The 19,693-nt window shown below is 40.6% G+C and overlaps 1 protein-coding gene across 1 annotated transcript in view; it reads right to left on the bottom strand.

Moving 5' to 3' along the window:
- Positions 1-1,142: 1,142 nt before the first annotated feature.
- LOC138980844 (protocadherin gamma-A4-like) overlaps positions 1,143-19,693 on the bottom strand; it is a 48,753-nt gene continuing 30,202 nt past the window's right edge. Inside the window, exons 10-15 of the mRNA XM_070353726.1 lie at positions 15,526-15,813; positions 13,176-13,327; positions 11,979-12,128; positions 4,837-4,900; positions 3,923-4,120; positions 1,143-1,277 (exon numbers count right to left, since the gene is read on the bottom strand). Coding sequence (XP_070209827.1) covers positions 1,143-1,277; positions 3,923-4,120; positions 4,837-4,900; positions 11,979-12,128; positions 13,176-13,327; positions 15,526-15,813 — 987 coding nt within the window. The remainder of the gene's footprint in view (positions 1,278-3,922; positions 4,121-4,836; positions 4,901-11,978; positions 12,129-13,175; positions 13,328-15,525; positions 15,814-19,693) is intronic.

A 19,693-nucleotide genomic window follows, 5' to 3' on the forward strand; every position in this document is an offset into this window, starting at 1 on the left:
ACAGAAAGGGTATAACTGTCCTAGTTGTTGTTGCTGTTGTTGTTGTTGTTGTTGTTGTTGTTGTTGTTGTTGTAATATAAACTTACTTTCCATAGTCACTCTGCTTTTGGTTGGAGGTGCGCTGAAATAATAAAAAATAAAAACACAAATATTGAAAATATTTTCCGTAAGCTTGTTTCTGAAATGGGTACGACGCAAAAGGAACCATTGGATACTTGAACATGCACATCAAAACATGCACATCAAAACATGCAGAACAAGTTAGCGCGACCAAAGACTTAGTGATGTTTTAACAGAATGCGATGAAAACACATCGCAGGCAAGAACAAAGCTTCAAGACAAATACGATTCAGTTTAATAAGAAACATTACTTTTTCATTAATTAAATATATTACAAGCAAATACAAAATGAATTCATTTTGTAAATATTTCACTGCACGAAAGCGTTCACAGAAGTCGAGCTCTCTTCTCCCTCTCCCTACCTCTCTCTATCTCTCCTCTCTCTCTCTGATTCTCTCTCTCTCTCTCTCTCTCTAATGCTATCTTTCCTGTAATAAAGTTCAATGTTTCAATGTTTCAAGTTCAATGTTTCTCTCATTTTCACTCTCTTCTTTATCTCTGACACACCCACACACACACACACACACACACACACACACACACACACACCCACATACTCACACACACACACACACGCACACACACATACGCTCACACTCACTCCCCACCCCACTCACGATACATAAACCACACAACACTATCACCCGACCACCCAACTCAATTTCACCAGCCCCCTGCCCGCCCCCTCACATCCTCCACCACCATCCCAATAGACGAATTCCGAAAATAACTCTGTGTGGTTCGTATGGGTTGTGAGAGAGTTAGCACCCTTGCTTATGCTCGGACAAATATTGACATGTGTTTCCTGTACACGTGTTTGAGACACACCCTTCCGCTGGTGACTGGCCTGTGTGTCACAATGTGGACTAGTCACAAGCGAAGGGGTGTGTCCCAAACACGTATACACGAAACACATGTCAGTATTTGTCCAAGGAAAAGCAAGGGTACTCACTAGTTCACAACCCATGCAAACCCGATAGAGTTATTTTCGAAAAGCGTCTGTTGTCTTAAACAAAACAACACTACACATACGGGGCGTTCACGAAAGCGGGTATAATCATGCGTGGCTTGCTTGCAACCGTCTGTCCTTGATGCTGCTGTGGGTTGCTGGACTCTGGTTGCTGAGGATTCGATGAATTTGGACCAGGTCCATTGGGCTGTTGGTTGAAACAAAACTTAATCCACATGCAATATCGTGACATACAGCATGACTTCCCTTCTTTGTCTCTGTTAATCTAGGGAGAAAATATCCAGCGATATTTCTCCGTAGGCCTGAAGTTCGGCCATGACCTAGGCAAAATAACTTGCGCAGCCGCAGAAACAAGAAAATGGAAATCTTTTATGAAATCAGAGATCTTGCTACAGTATCTCTGATGAAATGATTGGGAGCCACGCAAATTTGACCTCTTGATTCCGACCATGAACCCGCTGTTGATAATCTGGAAGGTCGTACCAGAAATGCAGATCTATCTCTGGCCGATTCATAGATTCAACCTACAAACTGCGACCTCATCTGTGATCAGATGGCCAAGCAATGCGTGAAATCTTTTATTCTAAAGCCTTATGGCTCGTTTCGACAAGCATTAAACGGATGAAATTAACCACATGCAGTTTATTCTTCAGAAAAATACACACAAAAAATGGGTTGGGTTCGGTGATTTGTACATAAACGTCTTCCTCACGATAGATTCGCTGATTTGTCTTATGAAGCCGTCATCAACACGAACACAATGATTGCAGTAGCAAACTCTGTACCTACACGACCGAGACACAAGACTGATTATTTCACAGCTGCAATGTGAATAGAGAACAAAGACGTTTTAGGTAAGCTTACTCACGTCAGGTCTTCACTGACAAGCTAGGAACAGACAGAAAATTCGTAAATGACGTCAAAGTCTCTTTCGCTTTGCGTGTAACTTTGTCATGACGTCTTTTTGTGACGACAGTATACGCGACAATTTGTTCGCTTCCGGTGTCATTTTAGACTGAGAAGCAACTCAAAAGAAGGAGCTAAGCCTGTGTCTTGAAACAGCTGAAACACTCCTTTGGATTGCCGTTTCAATGTCAATCAAAAAGTTAAAGAAAAAAAACAAGGTTCAGTTGCGAACTGAGAGCGGATTGAGCATTTATTCCTGTTGATGAAGGTACGATTGAAGCTTTATTCTCTCCGTCAACCAACAAGACTAGATTTGTAGCAGACGAAAAACAAACTTACAAAGTGTGCATTTTCCTGTCTTGTGAAGGCGATTATGTCGTTATAAGTTATCTGTACGTTGTGAAGACATTTCAAAACAAAAGTTAGCTTTGATGCGTCACGGGATATAAGCTTATACGTTTTCATCCATGGAATTGTTTTTTTCATCTCGGCAGGGTGAATGAATTTATGATGTCTTTTGCGGAACTGGACAAAACTGGCCTTGCCAAGACTGAAACAAAATATAGTTCTACAACTTCTAGGCTTGGGTTGATTGCCCATGGTGAATTTCCAATGATTTGTTTCCACATCCCATGACAAATTCTCTTTACTTTGGTCATGCCATATATACGTTACAGCTCCGTCCATCCATGGTATCGCGTGATATTTTGTCTCGACGGGGTGAAAGAATATAATGACGTCACTCTCGGCATAGCCTCGAGTGACGTCATCATATTCATTGACCCAGTCTCGACAAAATATCAGGCGATACCATGGATGGACGGAGCTGTAACTTATACATATTCACACATGTGATGATTGGATGCGTACTTAAAGCATAATGCTTATATGTGCAGGTTTTGAGGATAAATCGCTTGTTCATTTAAATTTTTGTTATAGTCTAAGGTGCCAGTTCTGCATAACTCAAACTTTCTCTTTTTGCGCAGTCACGCCTTCCATAGTTAAAAGCACTTAGATCCTTTGTTTCTTGGAAACTTCATAATTTTACAAAGCAGAAATTAAAAACGACGGCGAACATATTTATGTAATTTTTTTTTTCATTTATTTATTGTCCCATCGCTGGGAAATTCGGGTCGCTTCCTCCCAGTGGAAAGCTAGCAGCAACGGGGTCGCGCTACCCAGGTGTCTGCGTGTTTAGGTGTATTCAGCCACCTGCACTTATGGCAGAATGACCAAGGTCTTTTACGTGCCACTGTGGTGACACGGGGGTGGGACATGGCTTCCGTCTCTGAGTCTGCACATAAAGTTGACCCGTGTCCGTCCCGGCCCGAATTCAAACCAGCGACCTTCCGATCACAAGTCCAGTGCTCTACCAACTGAGCTACCGAGCAAAAGGACTTTGAAAATGCAAATACAAAAAAAAAGATTAAAAACACAACAAAGGATTTAACCACGAGATAGCACGGAGAAAAAGAAATGTAATCTTAAAACAAAACAGGAGAAGGATAAGAAGTTATGAAGCACCAATCGTTGGGAAAAGCAAATCTGACGACACGTACTAAACTTAGGTGCACAGAAGTCTCACTAATATACACCTTGCAATGAGGAGAATTTTCGACCGGAATCAGAAATATTTCGAAACATAATTTTTAGCACACCGAAGATACACAAATGAGGGGAACTTTCAACCGAGATCAGCAACAATTCGATACATAATTTCTGATAAAAACTATCACAAAATAAATCCAATAACAAAAGGACTGCGAACGTTCCAAAATTCCGAATATAAAAACAACTATGGTGAGTTGTTGGAACGTTTGTTATTGACAAAACAAACCACAAACAAAGTTTGGTAGTGACTCTAACGTATTGTTTTGTCCATAACAAACATTGCAACAAATCTCAAAATACACAAATGTTAAATACACTGGGCTGCCGTGGGCTGTAGGGGCTCGGCGAAGGTCCTTTGGCTTGTCGCGGATTTGGTGGTTTTGGAGCGGCTCCGTTTGGCTGTGGATGATACGGGCTCGGAGAGGCTCCGTTGGGTGGTTGCTGTCTGGGACTGAGAGGGTCTTGAGCCACTCTGTTTGGATTATACGGAGCTGTGGTTGCACCGGGTGCGGCCTGTTTCGCAAAAGACTGTGGTATGAATTGTGTGTGATTTGTTGAAGCATATTACACAATGAATTAAAGAAGCTTACTAAAAAACAGTTGAAGAACAAGAAAACAATCACAAGCATAAACAAACGGGGACATACAATTCAGTTAGGGTTTCAAATTGCAATGGATAATTCTGATTGAGTTACATTGTACTGTCAAAAAGGAAGGTCGTTTGATCAGTGTCGCAGCATCCTAATTTAACACAACGATTTTTGACAATAAATATATACAAAGGAAAATAAAACATACGAACATACGTAGCATTCAAAATTATGAACAGGATCAAAATAACAACAACAACAACCACAACAACAACAACAACAACAACAACAACAACAACAACAACAACAACAACAATAGCAACAACACATTACGAATGTAACGGTTTTTTGGCAAATGCAAATTGTCCGCAATACGGGAAGTACTACAGACTCATAAAATGTTGTTTTACAGACAGCTACAGATACACATTAGCAGGCAATCCGTGGTTAATCTGACCATGTAATCATTTTCTTGATTTTTATCTTGATATTCAAGTAGTTGCTATGCCTTTCCTGTTGTTGTAATTGCTATATATGGGTTAATCATAGTCTTCAAGCGGGCCCCCTGTGATGCGCTGAAATAAAACGCTGAAACCTTGACACACGAACAAACAGACACAGACAAACACACACACAGACCTGTTGCTGGTAGGCAAGCGGTGGGTTCACTTGACCAGAATCCTTGCCGTACTGCTGAGGGTAGCTATGGAAACAGAACATAATATCCTTCACATTTGTTGGACTATGATAATTTGGGGATGCGTTTTGTCAGCATAATATAAACACAATTTATATGATTAACATGTCAAAAGATTAAAAAGACATTTCAAAATGCATTATGAATATCAAGCAACGATGTAATATTATCACATAATTATTTACTTGTTTCCAAGTGAAACAGCATGTACATTTCTTTGAGGAAAGTTTCACTGAATTGCATTTTAATTAAATCAGGAATGGAGTTCCACAATAAGGCGCCAGAATAAGAAAGACTTGATTTGTAAAGGTCAATTCTAGGGGTTGGGGTAATTAATTTGTTTAGTTTTATTGAATTATTCAGTTTGAAATTTGAGGCAATGAATGTTGGTGCATTCCCTGACATAATTCTATGCATCATTGCACCCTTGTTATACGAGATGCATTTTTTAAAAGAATTAATTTAACAGCTCGTCAATGTAAAGAGCACAAGTGTTTCAAAGTGTTTGCACTTGCAGAGTCCCACACTGTGGACGCATAATCAATAGTTGATTGAATATATGCCTGAAAAAACAGTTTCCGTGTGCGTTGGTCTAGAAAGTGTTTAATTTTTGATAACTGATATATTTTTTTAGAAGTATTTTTACAAAGTGTATCTAATTGTTTTGACCAAGACAGATTATTATCAATGGTTATTTCCAAGACTTTTTGGTTATCAACTTCAGTTACATCTTGATTTTGTATTTGTAGTTTAGGAAATTTTGATGATAGATTTTGTCGTTTTTGTCTAGTGGTTAGAAGCATGCATTTAGTTTTATTTGGGTTCAGTGACATATGGTTTAGTTCTGACCATTCCAGCAATCGATCAATGTTTTCTTGGAGGACTATTGCTAGCTCACTTAGATTTGTGTGACTACAATGAATTGTAGTATCATCTGCAAAAAGTTCACACATACATTTAACAAATGATGGTAGGTCATTAGTATAGATAGAAAATAGTAAAGAACCAAGAATATAACCTTGTGGAACTCCAAACCTTACTGTTTGTTTACAAGAGTATGATTTATTCAGATAAGTACTTTGCTGTCTGTCTGACAGGAAAGATTTTAAAATGTTAACAGAATCAGTTGCCAATCCATAAATTTCAATCTTTTTGATGAGGAGTTTATGGTCAATTAGGTCAAAAGCTTTAGCAAAGTCAACAAATAGAGCAGCACAGAACTGGTTATTATTGTCATTTTTGCTTTTCTATGTACTGTGAGAAAGTAAGAAAACCCCTACCCTCTCGTGCCCACTGTCCCATTTATGGGACGGTAACGTTTTGTCTTCTAAATCACTAATTTCAAAGTTTTACTCCAAATGAGTATGAAATAGGTCAATTATAGACCAAATGCCATGCAAACAAGCAATATTTGTTTGAAAAAAGATGTGGGCATATATGGGTTAAGGGGTGCGTGTTTGTTATAAATATTAATGAATATAGATATCCAAAAATCCAAAGCTTGGTCAGGGTTTGTAAAATTGTAAGTATTTGAAAGTGGACTATTTTTTTTATATCAGAAAGAAATGCACTTTCATTGAAATGAGAGAATGAACGATACGAAATTGTTCTGTGACCTGTTTTTGGAATTGTACCCCTTTACGAGACCATGTAGTGCAAATGGGGGAAAAAGAGAGTGAGAGAGAAAAATAGGGGGGGGAGAGTGAGAGAGACAATGACAATGACAATGACAATGACAATGACAATGACAATTCTTTATTTTACGAGGGTAACAGAATAAGCATTGGTATACTTTTTTGCATCTGGCCCTCGCCCTAAAGAGGGACTAAATCTACTATAATAACTACTACTACATACTTACATAATTAGTAAAACAGTATAAGTGTATATACATAAGTGCATTATATGAAACATTGTAGTTTATAAATGTTCATGACAAGGTGCAAAGTAAAAATTTGCAAGTCAATTAGAGTCAGAATACTATATGCAATAGTACATCAACTCTGTAAGACAATGGATATTATGCAGAACATCATAATTTCGTGAACAAAACAATAAATCAAAAGTGAGTGACTGTGTCCCAAAGGACATAACAATCAAGAATATACTATTTTCATTAAATGGGATATATATTTGTTTTTGAAAGAATCTGTGCTGGTAGCTTCCCGTAAGGCATTCGGAAGAGCGTTCCAGAGACGGCCACCTGAATAAACTAGACTAGACTTAAATAAGTCTATCCTAGGAAGAGGAGTGTTACATTTCATAAGGTGGTGTGAATTCTTCAAAGAGAACTTTGAACAAATGGTTTGGGGTAGAGTTTCGGATATGATTTTATGCATAAAGATTCCTTTGTTAAAAAGCAGTCTTGACTTTAGAGGTAAGATCCCTAAATGTATGTAGTCTAACTCTGTGAGGGTAGTGTGCTTTAGTAATACTACTTTTAGCGCTCTTTTATGTAATCTGCTGAGTGGTTTTAAGGAATTTTCACTTGCGGAGTCCCATAGAGTGGATGCGTAATCAATAACAGATTGAATATGAGCAATGAAGAATAACTTTCTGGTTTGGCAGTTCAGGAAGTGTTTAATTCTAGATAAGAGATACACTTTCTTAGACACCACTTTACTAAGTTGCTCTATGTGGGTTGACCAAGACAAGTTGTTATCGATATTAACACCCAGCAGTTTGTGATGGTCGACTTTTTCCACTATTTCACCATCTATCATTAAAGCAGGACCAGCTGAACAAATATTCTGGCGTTTTTGTCTTGTTGTTATGACCATATATTTGGTTTTCTTTGGGTTAAGAGACATATGGTTTAGTTCAGTCCACTCTGTCAACTGGTTTAAACTCCTTTGAAGTGATTCTGATAAGCGAGTTACATTTGTGTTGCTGGAGTGAATTGTGGTGTCATCTGCAAAAAGTTCACATACATTTTGAATATGTAAGGGGAGGTCATTAATGTATATAGAGAAGAGGAGGGGTCCTAAAACCGATCCTTGTGGTACACCGTATTTTACTTCTTGCATGCTCGACGCCGAGGCGTTTGTTAGTACAGTCTGTTGTCTGCCGGTGAGAAATGAACTAATAAGTTTGACAGTTTCGATTCCGACGCCATACAATGCAAATTTTCTCAGTAATAACGTGTGATCAATAACGTCAAAGGCTTTAGCAAAATCAACAAAAATGGCACCACAGAATTCATTGTCGTTTATTTTCTCCAGCCATTGATCAACAAGAGAAACTAAGGCAGTATGGCAGGAATGGTTAGCTCTAAAACCCGATTGTTTAGGGTGAAGTAAATTGTTTTGGTTAAGATGCATTAGAATATGTTTGTTAATGTGTTTTTCAAGTAGTTTTGATAAAACAGACAATATTGAAATTGGCTTATAGTTTGATGGGTCTTTTTTGTCACTTGATTTAAACAGAGGCATGACTTTAGCCTGTTTCAGGGCGACTGGGAAATAATCTTTGTCTAAACAAAGATTGTAAAGGTAAGTGAGTGTTTCAGAAATTATAGGGGCTGACAATTTAAAAATCCTATCATCGAGGCCGTCGATTCCTCGGGCGCCTGTTTGCTTAAGGTGTGTAAGTGCGTACAAATTCAGGTACTGTAAGTAGAGGAATATTCGCTTGACTTGAAACTTGTTTCGACTCACAATATTCTTCTAACACTTTCAAATTGTTCAAATTGGATTTGTCATTTGTAATAATTTTTTCAGCTATTTTAGAAAAATGCGTGTTTAAATCATCAGGGGATATGTCCTTAACACAACTTGAATGACTGGCAATCGTTTTATTTGTAAGTTCATTTATTGCTTTCCATATATTCTTTGAATTTTGCTTTGATGACGCTAGGTCATGAAAGTACTTAATTTTTTTTGTTCGTTTAAGTGAGTTTACTTTATTTCTCTGTTCTCTATACTCTGCTTCCTTGCCAACTGATTTTAAGAAATCACGATGGCCAATAGCATCTTGTAATTCAGTATCAAACCATTTAGGTTTTACTATTTGCTTGACTCTCTTAATTCTCCACGGGGCATGTTTATCGTATATTTCTGTAAAGACATTTATCCAGTGTGTTATTGCATCATCAGGATCCGTATAATTATAAACATCAGAGAGAGAAGAATTACTTAAGTCTACAAGAAAAGCGTTCTCGTTAAATTTAGTAAAGGAGCGGTACTTTACTGTCTTGTGACCAACTTTGGGGATTTTTACACCCTTTCTTGACCACGTGAGACAAACAGGAAAATGATCACTACAGCCGCTGGTTGGAACACAAACTTCTGCAACGTTACGGGTGTTAGAAACATAGACATGATCTATCAAAGTGCTTGTAGATGCAGTAACCCTAGTAGGGGTGTTCACGACTTGTTTGAGATCATAAAGGTTGAACATATCTAACCATGGTTTATTTTGTTTTAATAAATCAATGTTAAAATCTCCTAAGAGAATGGTTTCTTTTGATTCTAACAAAGCAGCATCTAACATATGTGAACATTTGTCCGTCCAGTTTACACGTTCTGCTGGATTTCTATAGCAGAAACCAATAAGCATTGGAGGTGCCTTTTTTAATTTGACCTCGATCCAGACGGATTCCACATACTGTTCAAAATGTGTTAAACGTGTGTAGGTCAATGATTCACTTATATACACAAGCAATCCAGTTTCTTTACATTGTTGGGGGTTTCTGCGTACAACACTGTAACCTGGAACACAAACCTCAGAATCCGAAATCGTGTCAGATAGTCTTGATTCTGTAAACCCCATAACATGAAAATGTGTTCCTGAGTTTAAAAGCATGGTGGAAACTTCGTGTAATTTATTAATTGCATGGTTTATATTAAGGTGTCCAATACGAAGACCCTCTTTTGTGGGCCATGAGGTAGAAGAATTACTCATGATAAATCTCAAAACAGTGTTTTCACGTTTTAAGAAGAAAAGAAAAAAAAAGAAAAAAAAATCAAAATTACTTTAAAACAGCAAAAGTAATCAATAATCGATAAGGAGAAAATATTGAATTATACTATACACAGATACACACAGAGATGCGACCAATGGAGTTTAACACTGTCTTGGTGTCAAACTCAAACGAAAGACAAAACAAAGACTCGCGAAAAAAAAAGCTACACTACTTTACACAAAGAGAAATAAGTAGACTTAAGAGTAACAAGAATTAACCAGAGCAGATTAACTCAAATTCAACGAGTAAAATGACCCGACAGTGAATAACTGAAACACCAGTAGTCACGTTAATGACACGCGAAGATGAATGACGAGAATGGAGGGCTTTCACACAGTCCCAACTTGATAATAGCGGACACAGTATCAGATCAGAATCATCAGTAACTGATTCAACTCTGAGCGTTTTTTGGCTTCACAAAATGTATCGACACAATCATCAGTTGTAATAGAGTTCTGATTCTCAAGAGTGCAAGGAAAGCTTAATTAAGAATATTCACAGATTCACTTGCATAATTGCCTTTAAGCACACGCTGTAGACCTAAAAGAATAATCAGTCACTGCTAATATACTTTGAAGAATGAATTGTCAGTTTGTGACCAAACTCTCTGTCTTTCAAAACTTCAAGAGAGAGAAAGAGAGCGAGAGAGCGAGAGAGAGAGAGAGAGAGAGAGAGAGAGAGAGAGAGAGAGAGAGAGAGAGAGAGAGAGAGAGAGACTCAGACTCAGAACTTTATTACAAAAGGATAAAGGTTTTAGGCAAAGCCTATTCTTCCAACATGTCCTTTATACAACACATAATGACAGACGCACATAAAACATATAAATTCAATCATATACAATACAGAAATACATTGTATGGAATGCAACACAATGTGCATTTAAGGAATTACATGAGAACTCAAAAATTACAAAATTACATTGACATATAGTTATACCTTTCATTTGGGAATAAAGTTGCTCCGATCAGAGAGAGAGAGAGAGAGAGAGAGAGAGAGAGAGAGAGAGAGAGAGACAGACAGACAGACAGACAGACAGACAGACAGACAGACAGACAGAGAGAGAGAAGCTGGTAGGTAGGTAGACAGACGAAGAACAAGGAAGGTAAAAACACAGACAATCTCTCTCTCTCTTTTTCTTTCTCTATCTCTCTCTCTCTCTCACTCTCCCCCCCCCCCTATTTTTCTCTCTCATTCTCTTTTTTTCTCCCGCAATCAGGATGTAAACTATGTATATGTATCCAAGACAGGCGCAGTGGCGTGGTCGTAAGAAGACGGCCTCCTAGTGGAGATTTTTCCGATCTCCTAGGTCAACATATGTGCAGACCTGCTAGTGACTTAATCCCTTCCGTGTGTACACGGAAGCACAAGACCAAGTGCGCACGGAAAAGATCCTGTAATCCATGTCGGAGTTCGGTGGGTTATGGAAACACGAAAATACCCAGCATCTAATAAACAATGCAACCTCCCCTTTAAGACCTCCAAAACTCTTAGAAAATTAGGTCTTAAAAAGGAGGGAGTCTTAAAATGGGGGTACATTTACAGAGGTTATGAACAGAAAGTCTGAGTACAAATGATCTTAAAAAGGAGGGAGTCTTAAAATGGGGGTGAACTTACAGAGGTTATGAACAGAAAGTCTGATTAAAAAAGATCTTAAAAAGGAGGGAGTCTTAAAATGGGGGTGAACTTACAGAGGTTATGAACAGAAAGTCTGAGTACAAATGATCTTAAAAAGGAGGGAGTCTTAAAATGGGGGTGAACTTACAGAGGTTATGAACAGAAAGTCTGAGTACAAATGATCTTAAAAAGGAGGGAGTCTTAAAATGGGGGTGAACTTACAGAGGTTATGAACAGAAAGTCTGAGTACAAATGATCTTAAAAAGGAGGTAGTCTTAAAATGGGGGTGAACTTACAGAGGTTATGAACAGAAAGTCTGAGTATAAAAAATCTTAAAAAGGAGGGAGTCTTAAAATGGGGGTACATTTACAGAAGTTATGAACAGAAAGTCTGAGGAAATAAGGTCTTAAAAGTTAGCGAGTCTTAAATATGGGGGGGGGTGTCTTAAAGGGAGAGTTCCACAGTAGTAAATAGAGCTAAATGGGAAGGAATGTGCCTGCAACCTACCTCTGTGTTGTGTTTTGTGGGACAGGTTTTCTTGCCCCAGGTCCTGATGGTTTACAGAGGAGACACATGACCACGGTCAGTATGATGACCAGTGCTACAAAGGCTACAGCTGCTGTGGTAATCCAACCCACACTGTGCGAGTATCCAGCCCTGAAAACAGCGAAAAACAAAAGGTGTGTACCATACCATGCCTAACTGGCTACAAAGACTACAGCTGCTGTCGTCATCCAACCTACACTGTCCAACCCTGAAAACAGCGAAAAACAAAAGGTGTGTACCATACAATGCCTAACTGGCTACAAAGACTACAGCTGCTGTGGTCATCCAAACTATACTGTCCGATTGTCAAGCCCTTAAAACAGCGCAGAGAAACAGGTGTGTACGATATAATGCCTCGCTGGCTACAAAGGCTACATCCGCTGTGGTCATCCAATCTAAACTGCCTGAGTGCCCAGCGCTGAAAACAGCACAGAGCAAAAGGTGTGAACGATATAGTGTCCAAAAAACACCAATTAGACTGCCAACGTTCCAAAATTCAGAATCTAAAATCAAGAAAGGTATTTAATAGGAACGTTTACTGTGACAAAATTGACGTTTTGTTTTGTAATTTTCAAACGCTTACAACATACTTTTGTTTATTTTTTTAAAGTAGCGTCCTGTTCGGTGCAAACGAAACGCTCAATCGGATTGAATGCAAGTGAGATGCGTTTGAGATTTGTTCCACTCCAGCTCCTGGATTACAGCCATGTCCCGTGCATACCTGGTCCTGTGCTTGTGTGTTGTACACACGGAGGGGCCGGGATAAGGCACTAGCAGATCTGCACATAAGCTGGCCTAGGAAATCGGACAAATATCCACCCCTAATTAACTGTAACGCGCAGCCGAGATTCGAACCCCGAACTGTCCACTTGGACGTCCCACATATTAACAACTAGGAAATTGCAGGTCTGCACAAAAAACTCCACCATTAAACCACCATGCGCAACCAGGATTGGAACCTCTAACTTTCCACATGGAAGTCCCACATATTAACTACTAAAAAAAAAGTGCAGGTCTGCACACCAGCTGACCTAGGAGATCGGAAAAATCTCCACCCTTAACCAACCAGGAGCAACCGGGATTAAAACTTCGAACTTTCCGCATAGAAGACCCACATACATCTATAAACCCCTCAGATATTGCGCCTGTCGTACCCACCTCCTGTTGCTAGACGTGTCTGTTGCCTTCAGCAGTTCTTCAGCCTTGGCATTCTTGGGCCCAGTGAACTGGGTGGTCGTTGTGGGGGGAGGGGGCGTGGTGGGGGGTATCGGCGTCGTGGTGGTAGGGGGTGTCGGTGTTGTCGGACATGTCTGGAAAAAGGAGAACACCAATAATGTTAAAATCAAACAGCACCGAGTTTATTTTTGTAATGGGACGCTTAATTTTGGACAAAACAGAACATTTAAAACGACATCAACCCAGCCCAAATGGTTGTGTGATGCGTCTCAAGCGTGTTGGCGTTGACATACATGTGCTTAAGTGTCGCATCCGCTTTCAGCCTTCATCGCTGGCTAGCCAAAGCTGCATGCAGCACCGGTCGAAAAGAGAGCAGCCATCCGCGTAGGTCTCTTCTGCCGGTTAGCCTCTCACCAACAAGTCCTATGCATTGCCTCCACGTGGCGTTGGGTGGAAACTGGGAGCCCTATGCTCCCAGGCTAAAATGCAAGGGCGCGGAGGAGATTTTCTCCGTACGTGCGGTACGCAGGCCCACCCGTGTGTGGATACGCCCTGGTGCCCATGAAACAAATCCCCAGGTATGGGTGAAATACCAAGACTAGACATCCCAACGGCGGAACTGGCGGAAGAGGAGAGTGAACTCCCAACGGCAGCGAAGGCGGAAGAGGACGTCTAGTCACCCATCCCAACGGTCAGACAGGCGGACGAGGAGCTTGCTCCCAACGGACGGACGAGGATACCCCATGTTACTGCTGCTTCCACAAGCGCTGGGTAGGAACGACTCGTTAGCCAAGGTAGGCAGCATTCCTAGGAGAAGGAAAACTCTGAAGACAAACCTGGGGGGTTGGACCCATTAGCTGAAACCCCCATGTCACCCCCATGTCACATCCAACTTGCTAGGGGAACACATCCGGCAGAGGTGGCAACAGGACAGATATGCCCACAACCTGGCACCGAAGGCGAATACAACAGCAGACTGGACAGCCCAGGGCGTCAGCATGGATGCGGAAGATGCGACGGCCATCCAGAAAACGGGTAGATTGAACTCGGCAGCCCGGTAAAGCAATCAATCTAGGAGAGCGAACACTCTGATATAAAAACAAGCTGAAGTCGGATGTGGTGGGCCTGACTTGTCAGGCGCGTAACGGCAGCACAACGCATCTACGCTCACATGACAGGAGCGAACGACGAAGAAGAAGAAAATACATCGACCCAATGGTCTTTACAATGAAAAGAATAACAAACAATAATTTTAATAGTACTGTGGAATGATAAGAATACAATATACATAAGTTATTTTGCTTTGTTTGCTTTGTGGGTAAATTTTTCAAAGAAATTAATATGTAAGCGCCTAGGGCTATATCTAGATTAGGCGCATAAAAATGATCACAATAATAATAATAATAATAATATGACAGCAGTCAGCAGCACGATTTGTTATTTTCATTTTTGTCACTTTTTGTCTATCTGCTTGCAGAGAAATTTGTTTCGCTTTTCCCCAGTAGAAAGCGAACAGAAATAAAGTCGTGGTACCCAGGGCTTAGGTGCACGAGAAAGGTACCGCCCGAACAGGAGCCATGCAGCCGCGGAGCCGGATTGGTTGAATTCACACACACACCTCTGTTTCAACCAATCCTACCACGCGGTTGGCTCCCGTTGGGATTGTAACTTGTTCGTGCACGTCAGCGCGGGTGTGTGCATGTGGATGTAATGCCACCTCATCTTCTGGCAGAATAACACGGGAGGGGGTGGGGGTCGGAGCAGTTAAAAGAGGTTTGGGCGTATTAAAGGTCTGTCACACTTATCCACGCCTTAACGGTGACAACAGCCGTCAGCTCCTGTAACTGTACATGTACAGAGGGGTGGGGAGGAGGGCACTTTCAAGTTGGTTTTATTTAAAGGAAAACGGCCCGTGACACCCACCCCAACTTCTACTATGACGATGACCACCAGCAAGGCAAGGCAAGCAATGTATTTCAGCCCGGTAGCTCGGTTGGTAGAGCACTGGACTTGTGATACGAGGGTGACAGGTTCGAACCCGGACCGGGTCAGACAATGGTCGACTTTATGTGCAAACTCTGAGACAGCATTCATGTTCCACCCCCGTGGCACCACTGTGGCACGTAAAAGACGTCGGTCATTCTGCTATAAGTGTAGTTTGCTGATTACACCTAAACAACGCACACACCTGGATAGCGCGACTCTGTTTCTGATAGCTTTCCACTCGGAGGAAGCGACCCGAGTTTCCCAGCCATTCGACAATAAAATAACGAAATGAAATGTAAAACATGTAGGCGGGGGTTTCATTTTCAATTAAATCAACGACACCTACCCCAGCCGTTACAGTGACAACGGCTGCCAGCCCTTGTAAAGGCCCAGGTTCCAGCCCCATGTCCGTGACGAAAGCAGCCCCTGTGACGACCTGTCCGGCGTCCATCTTCTTGGTGAGCAGTACAGTGCCGTCGCTGAGAATTGTGAAGTAGTCTCCAGGTACGTTGCCACTGAACACCAGAATATTGTTACCGTTTCTGTCAGAGTCGTCGTCGGTGGCTGCCACCTTTCCGATTGATGTCCCCGGCTCTGTGCAATCGTCGATGATGCCGGCGATGTCGTACGTTGACTGTAATTGTTAAAGAAATAGACGCAAATATATGTATTTTATTCATATTATATTATATTATACTATGTTGTATTATATTATATTATAGTATATCATATTATATATTATATTATATTATATTATAATATATCATATTATATTATATACTATTATATTATATTATATTATATTATATTATATTATATTATATTATATTATATTATATTATATTATATTATATTATATTATATTATATTATATTATATTATATTATATTATATGATATTCTGTCACACGCATTCCCTCTTTGCCACTGCTAAAGCAAACGTGTGCAAGATTGTACGTTACACGCTTTGATGCCGAAATTTATTACTTTGAGTATGCATTTATTTCAGCAAAACGTTACCTTCACATACATTTAGTCACTACCTGCAACACTTATTTTTTTTGGTTTTCATTTCAAGTGACCACAAACATAGAAAAATTGGTATCAAAGTATTGTTACATTTTGTTGTGCATTCTGAATAGTGTGCCAAGAGGCCTTGGCCAGTCAGTCACGTTTTATCTGTATTTCTTTATTTGGTGTTTAACGTCGTTTTCAACCGTTCAAGGTTATATCGCGACGGGACGTTTTATCTGTGTGCTTCGTGTTTGACGTAACAAGAATAACACCAACTCCGTTCTCCTGTATATATGAAAGCCACATTTTCTTCTTCCTGCAATTTCTTTTTTCAAAAGCTTCGTAAACTTTTCATTTACACGACGAGCTCCCTTTACCAAGCTTTGATTAAGAACCCTGAAAACGAATGGTCAAACAAAACAACAGGTACTACTTTAACTATTGTCGTCTGCAACGAAAACCAAAAATAGTGAAACGCTTTGCCACGTACACAGAGGGCGACATTGCATCGAACCGTACACACCTGTGACTACGAAAAGGTGCACAGACAGTTCAGTGGGGATGTCACCACGTATCGACGTACATGCGATGTTCAGAAACTACATATGTGACCCTCTACCACGAAATGAGTCGCATGTCACCTCGCGCGGTTCTGCGCTAGACTTGATATAAGTCCGGAGAGTGTATGGTAACAGCATGAGGGTCACCTTAGTCACAGGCTTATAACTCAAACAGTTTTTGCTCTTTTCTAAAACGGGTTTCACCACTGGATAGAGCATAAAATACTCTAAGAAAATGTAAAAATATGAAAATCATGCAAAGGTGACATGCGACTCATGCCGTGGTGGAGGGTCACAATTATGGGCGACGCTTTGGCGATGTAGGCTTCGTCTTCAGCTCTAACACGCACGCAGACAGGCAGGCAGGTCTAAGGTGCACCAGCGAGGATGGAAGGATTGGATTTAGAAACACTAGACTGTTCCTTCGACGAGATAAACGCACCGAAAGACAAAAGTGTGCCCCAAATGACAAAAATAGTCTTCCAAAACTGCACTGTAAACATGATCAACATCACTGTGAGAAAATGAACAATCCAAACACATCCAGTTCCCCTGTGGAACAATTTGGATGGACTTTCCCGCGACCTGACCTACACAAATTATCCGTGTTCGTTCGCGCTTTGCATTCAATCTGTGGTTGGTTGGCACAGTCTGTCTTTCATGGGGTGAGTTGGCAGTCGTTTGAATTTAGCTGCCTGGGTGAGGAGTTTGGTGTCCCTTCTGTCTTCCATGGGCTCAAGGCCCATGATGTTTTCCAGCTCTTGGATAGGGGTTGACCGCATGGCGCCAGTGATGATTCTGGCCGCCTGGTTCTGCACCTTGCTGACTCTGTCAAAATTTGACTTGGTTGCTGTGCCCCATGCTGTCACTCCGTACTCAAGTACTGGTCTGACGCTGCCCACGTACATCTGAAAGACTACAGGCTACCATCCAGTACAGGGGCGGTGCGTGTGTGTGTTTTCGCCGTGAGAGTACTGGCTTCGCTCATAACTTTTTTTCTCACTTTTTTTATATTTTTTTTTATAGCATCATTGCGTGAGCATCTCGCGACGGCTACAATGTTTGACCTGTGTACGGGACTCTTTAAAACTGCTCGCAAAGGCAAAAGAAGTTTCGTTCAGGAAGAAGTCCTTACTTGTTCACTGCTATCCAGATAGTACTGGTTTGCCAGGTAATACTGTAACACACGTCTCATATTTCGACGTGAGATCATAACGGTTTCGAAGCAATTCATTCAGACATTGCTGAAATACAGCGCCTTTTGTAATGGTACCCCTCAAAATAAACGCAAAAACCTCTCGTGTTCTACTCCTCATGCGCTCCACACCTGCATCAGTAGAAATGACATAATACAAGAGATACGCAAGATAGCAAAACAAAACAACCTGTTCTGGATAGATAATTGATTTGGCTTTTCCATCGTATGTAACAGTTACCACGTTCCGCCTATTCTGAATTTTTGTCGATTGTTTAATAGGTAATCGATTTGGGGGGGTACCCTTACTTCGGCGGCGGTCACGTGATACCCATTTCAGAAATCTTTAATTCGAAAAGTGTAGCAGATTGCCAAGTTAAAGGTCTTTAATGCCATATGCAGTTTGAATGAAATAACACGGGAATTAATGTTTTAGTTGGGGTACGAAAATGGGTGCAATAATTTGTTTGCTCAGTTTATATAGTACCTGCTAATCAGACTTGGTCGTGTGACGGACGTTTTCTTCCACATGAGATTACGTTGATTGTCTAACAAAGCCGTCAGGTTTGTTCTTTTCTGGATCTTTGTCTTATTTGTACACAACTCTGTCCTTCTAGATTCAGACCAACAGGCCTCGTGAGAGAGCCACTTTCCAATGACAGCTAAATTCGCGTATGAAAACAGTACTGTCGTTTAGGATGCCTTTTTCAGTATTCTCAGCATTGACGAATTTGTAAAGAGAAGAAACGATAACAGCAGGAGAAATGAAAGTCGTGTGTGCATTTTTGGGCTTTTGGAGAGGCGATTTTGAGTTTGAATTCGTTCTTGCCATGCTCAAAAGCGCGTAACATACAATCTTGCACACGTTTGCTTTAGTAGTGGCAAAGAAGGGAAGCGTGTGACATTTGATTATATTAGACTGTGTTATTACAGTTGGGTTGATGTATTGTTAGTGTCGTGTTTTGTTTAAACTAAGACATTACATAACCTTACCATTCTTAATAGACGAATTCCAAAAATAACGCTGTTGGTTGTGAAAGAGTCAATACTCTTGCTTTCAGTGAGCCAAACAAGCCAAAGGACAGAATCTAGCGAGGGTGGTGTCTGAAACACTCAGATAAAGAGTCAATACTCTTGCTTTCAGTGAGCCAAACAAGCCAAAGGACAGAATCTAGCGAGGGTAATGTCTCAAACACTTCAGTGAGCCAAACAACCCAAAGGACAGAATCTAGCGAGGGTAGTGTCTGAAACACTTCAGTGAGCCAAACAACCCAAAGGACAGAATCTAGCGAGGGTAGTGTCTCAAACACTTCACTGAGCCAAACAACCCAAAGGACAGAATCTAGCGAGGGTAATGTCTCAAACACTTAGATAAAGAGTCAATACTCTTGCATTCACTGAGCCAAACAAGCCAAAGGACAGAATCTAGCGAGGGTAGTGTCTCAAACACTTCACTGAGCCAAACAAGCCAAAGGACATAATCTAGCGAGGGTAATGTCTCAAACACTTAGATAAAGAGTCAATACTCAGCTTTCAGTGAGCCAAACAACCCAAAGGACAGAATCTAGCGAGGGTAGTGTCTCAAACACTTCACTGAGCCAAACAACCCAAAGGACAGAATCTAGCGAGGGTAATGTCTCAAACACTTAGATAAAGAGTCAATACTCTTGCATTCACTGAGCCAAACAAGCCAAAGGACAGAATCTAGCGAGGGTAATGTCTGAAACACTCAGATAAAGAGCACGT

This window comes from Littorina saxatilis, linkage group LG11 (genome assembly GCF_037325665.1).
Source record: "Littorina saxatilis isolate snail1 linkage group LG11, US_GU_Lsax_2.0, whole genome shotgun sequence".
In the NCBI taxonomy this organism is placed as follows: Eukaryota; Metazoa; Mollusca; class Gastropoda; order Littorinimorpha; family Littorinidae; genus Littorina; species Littorina saxatilis.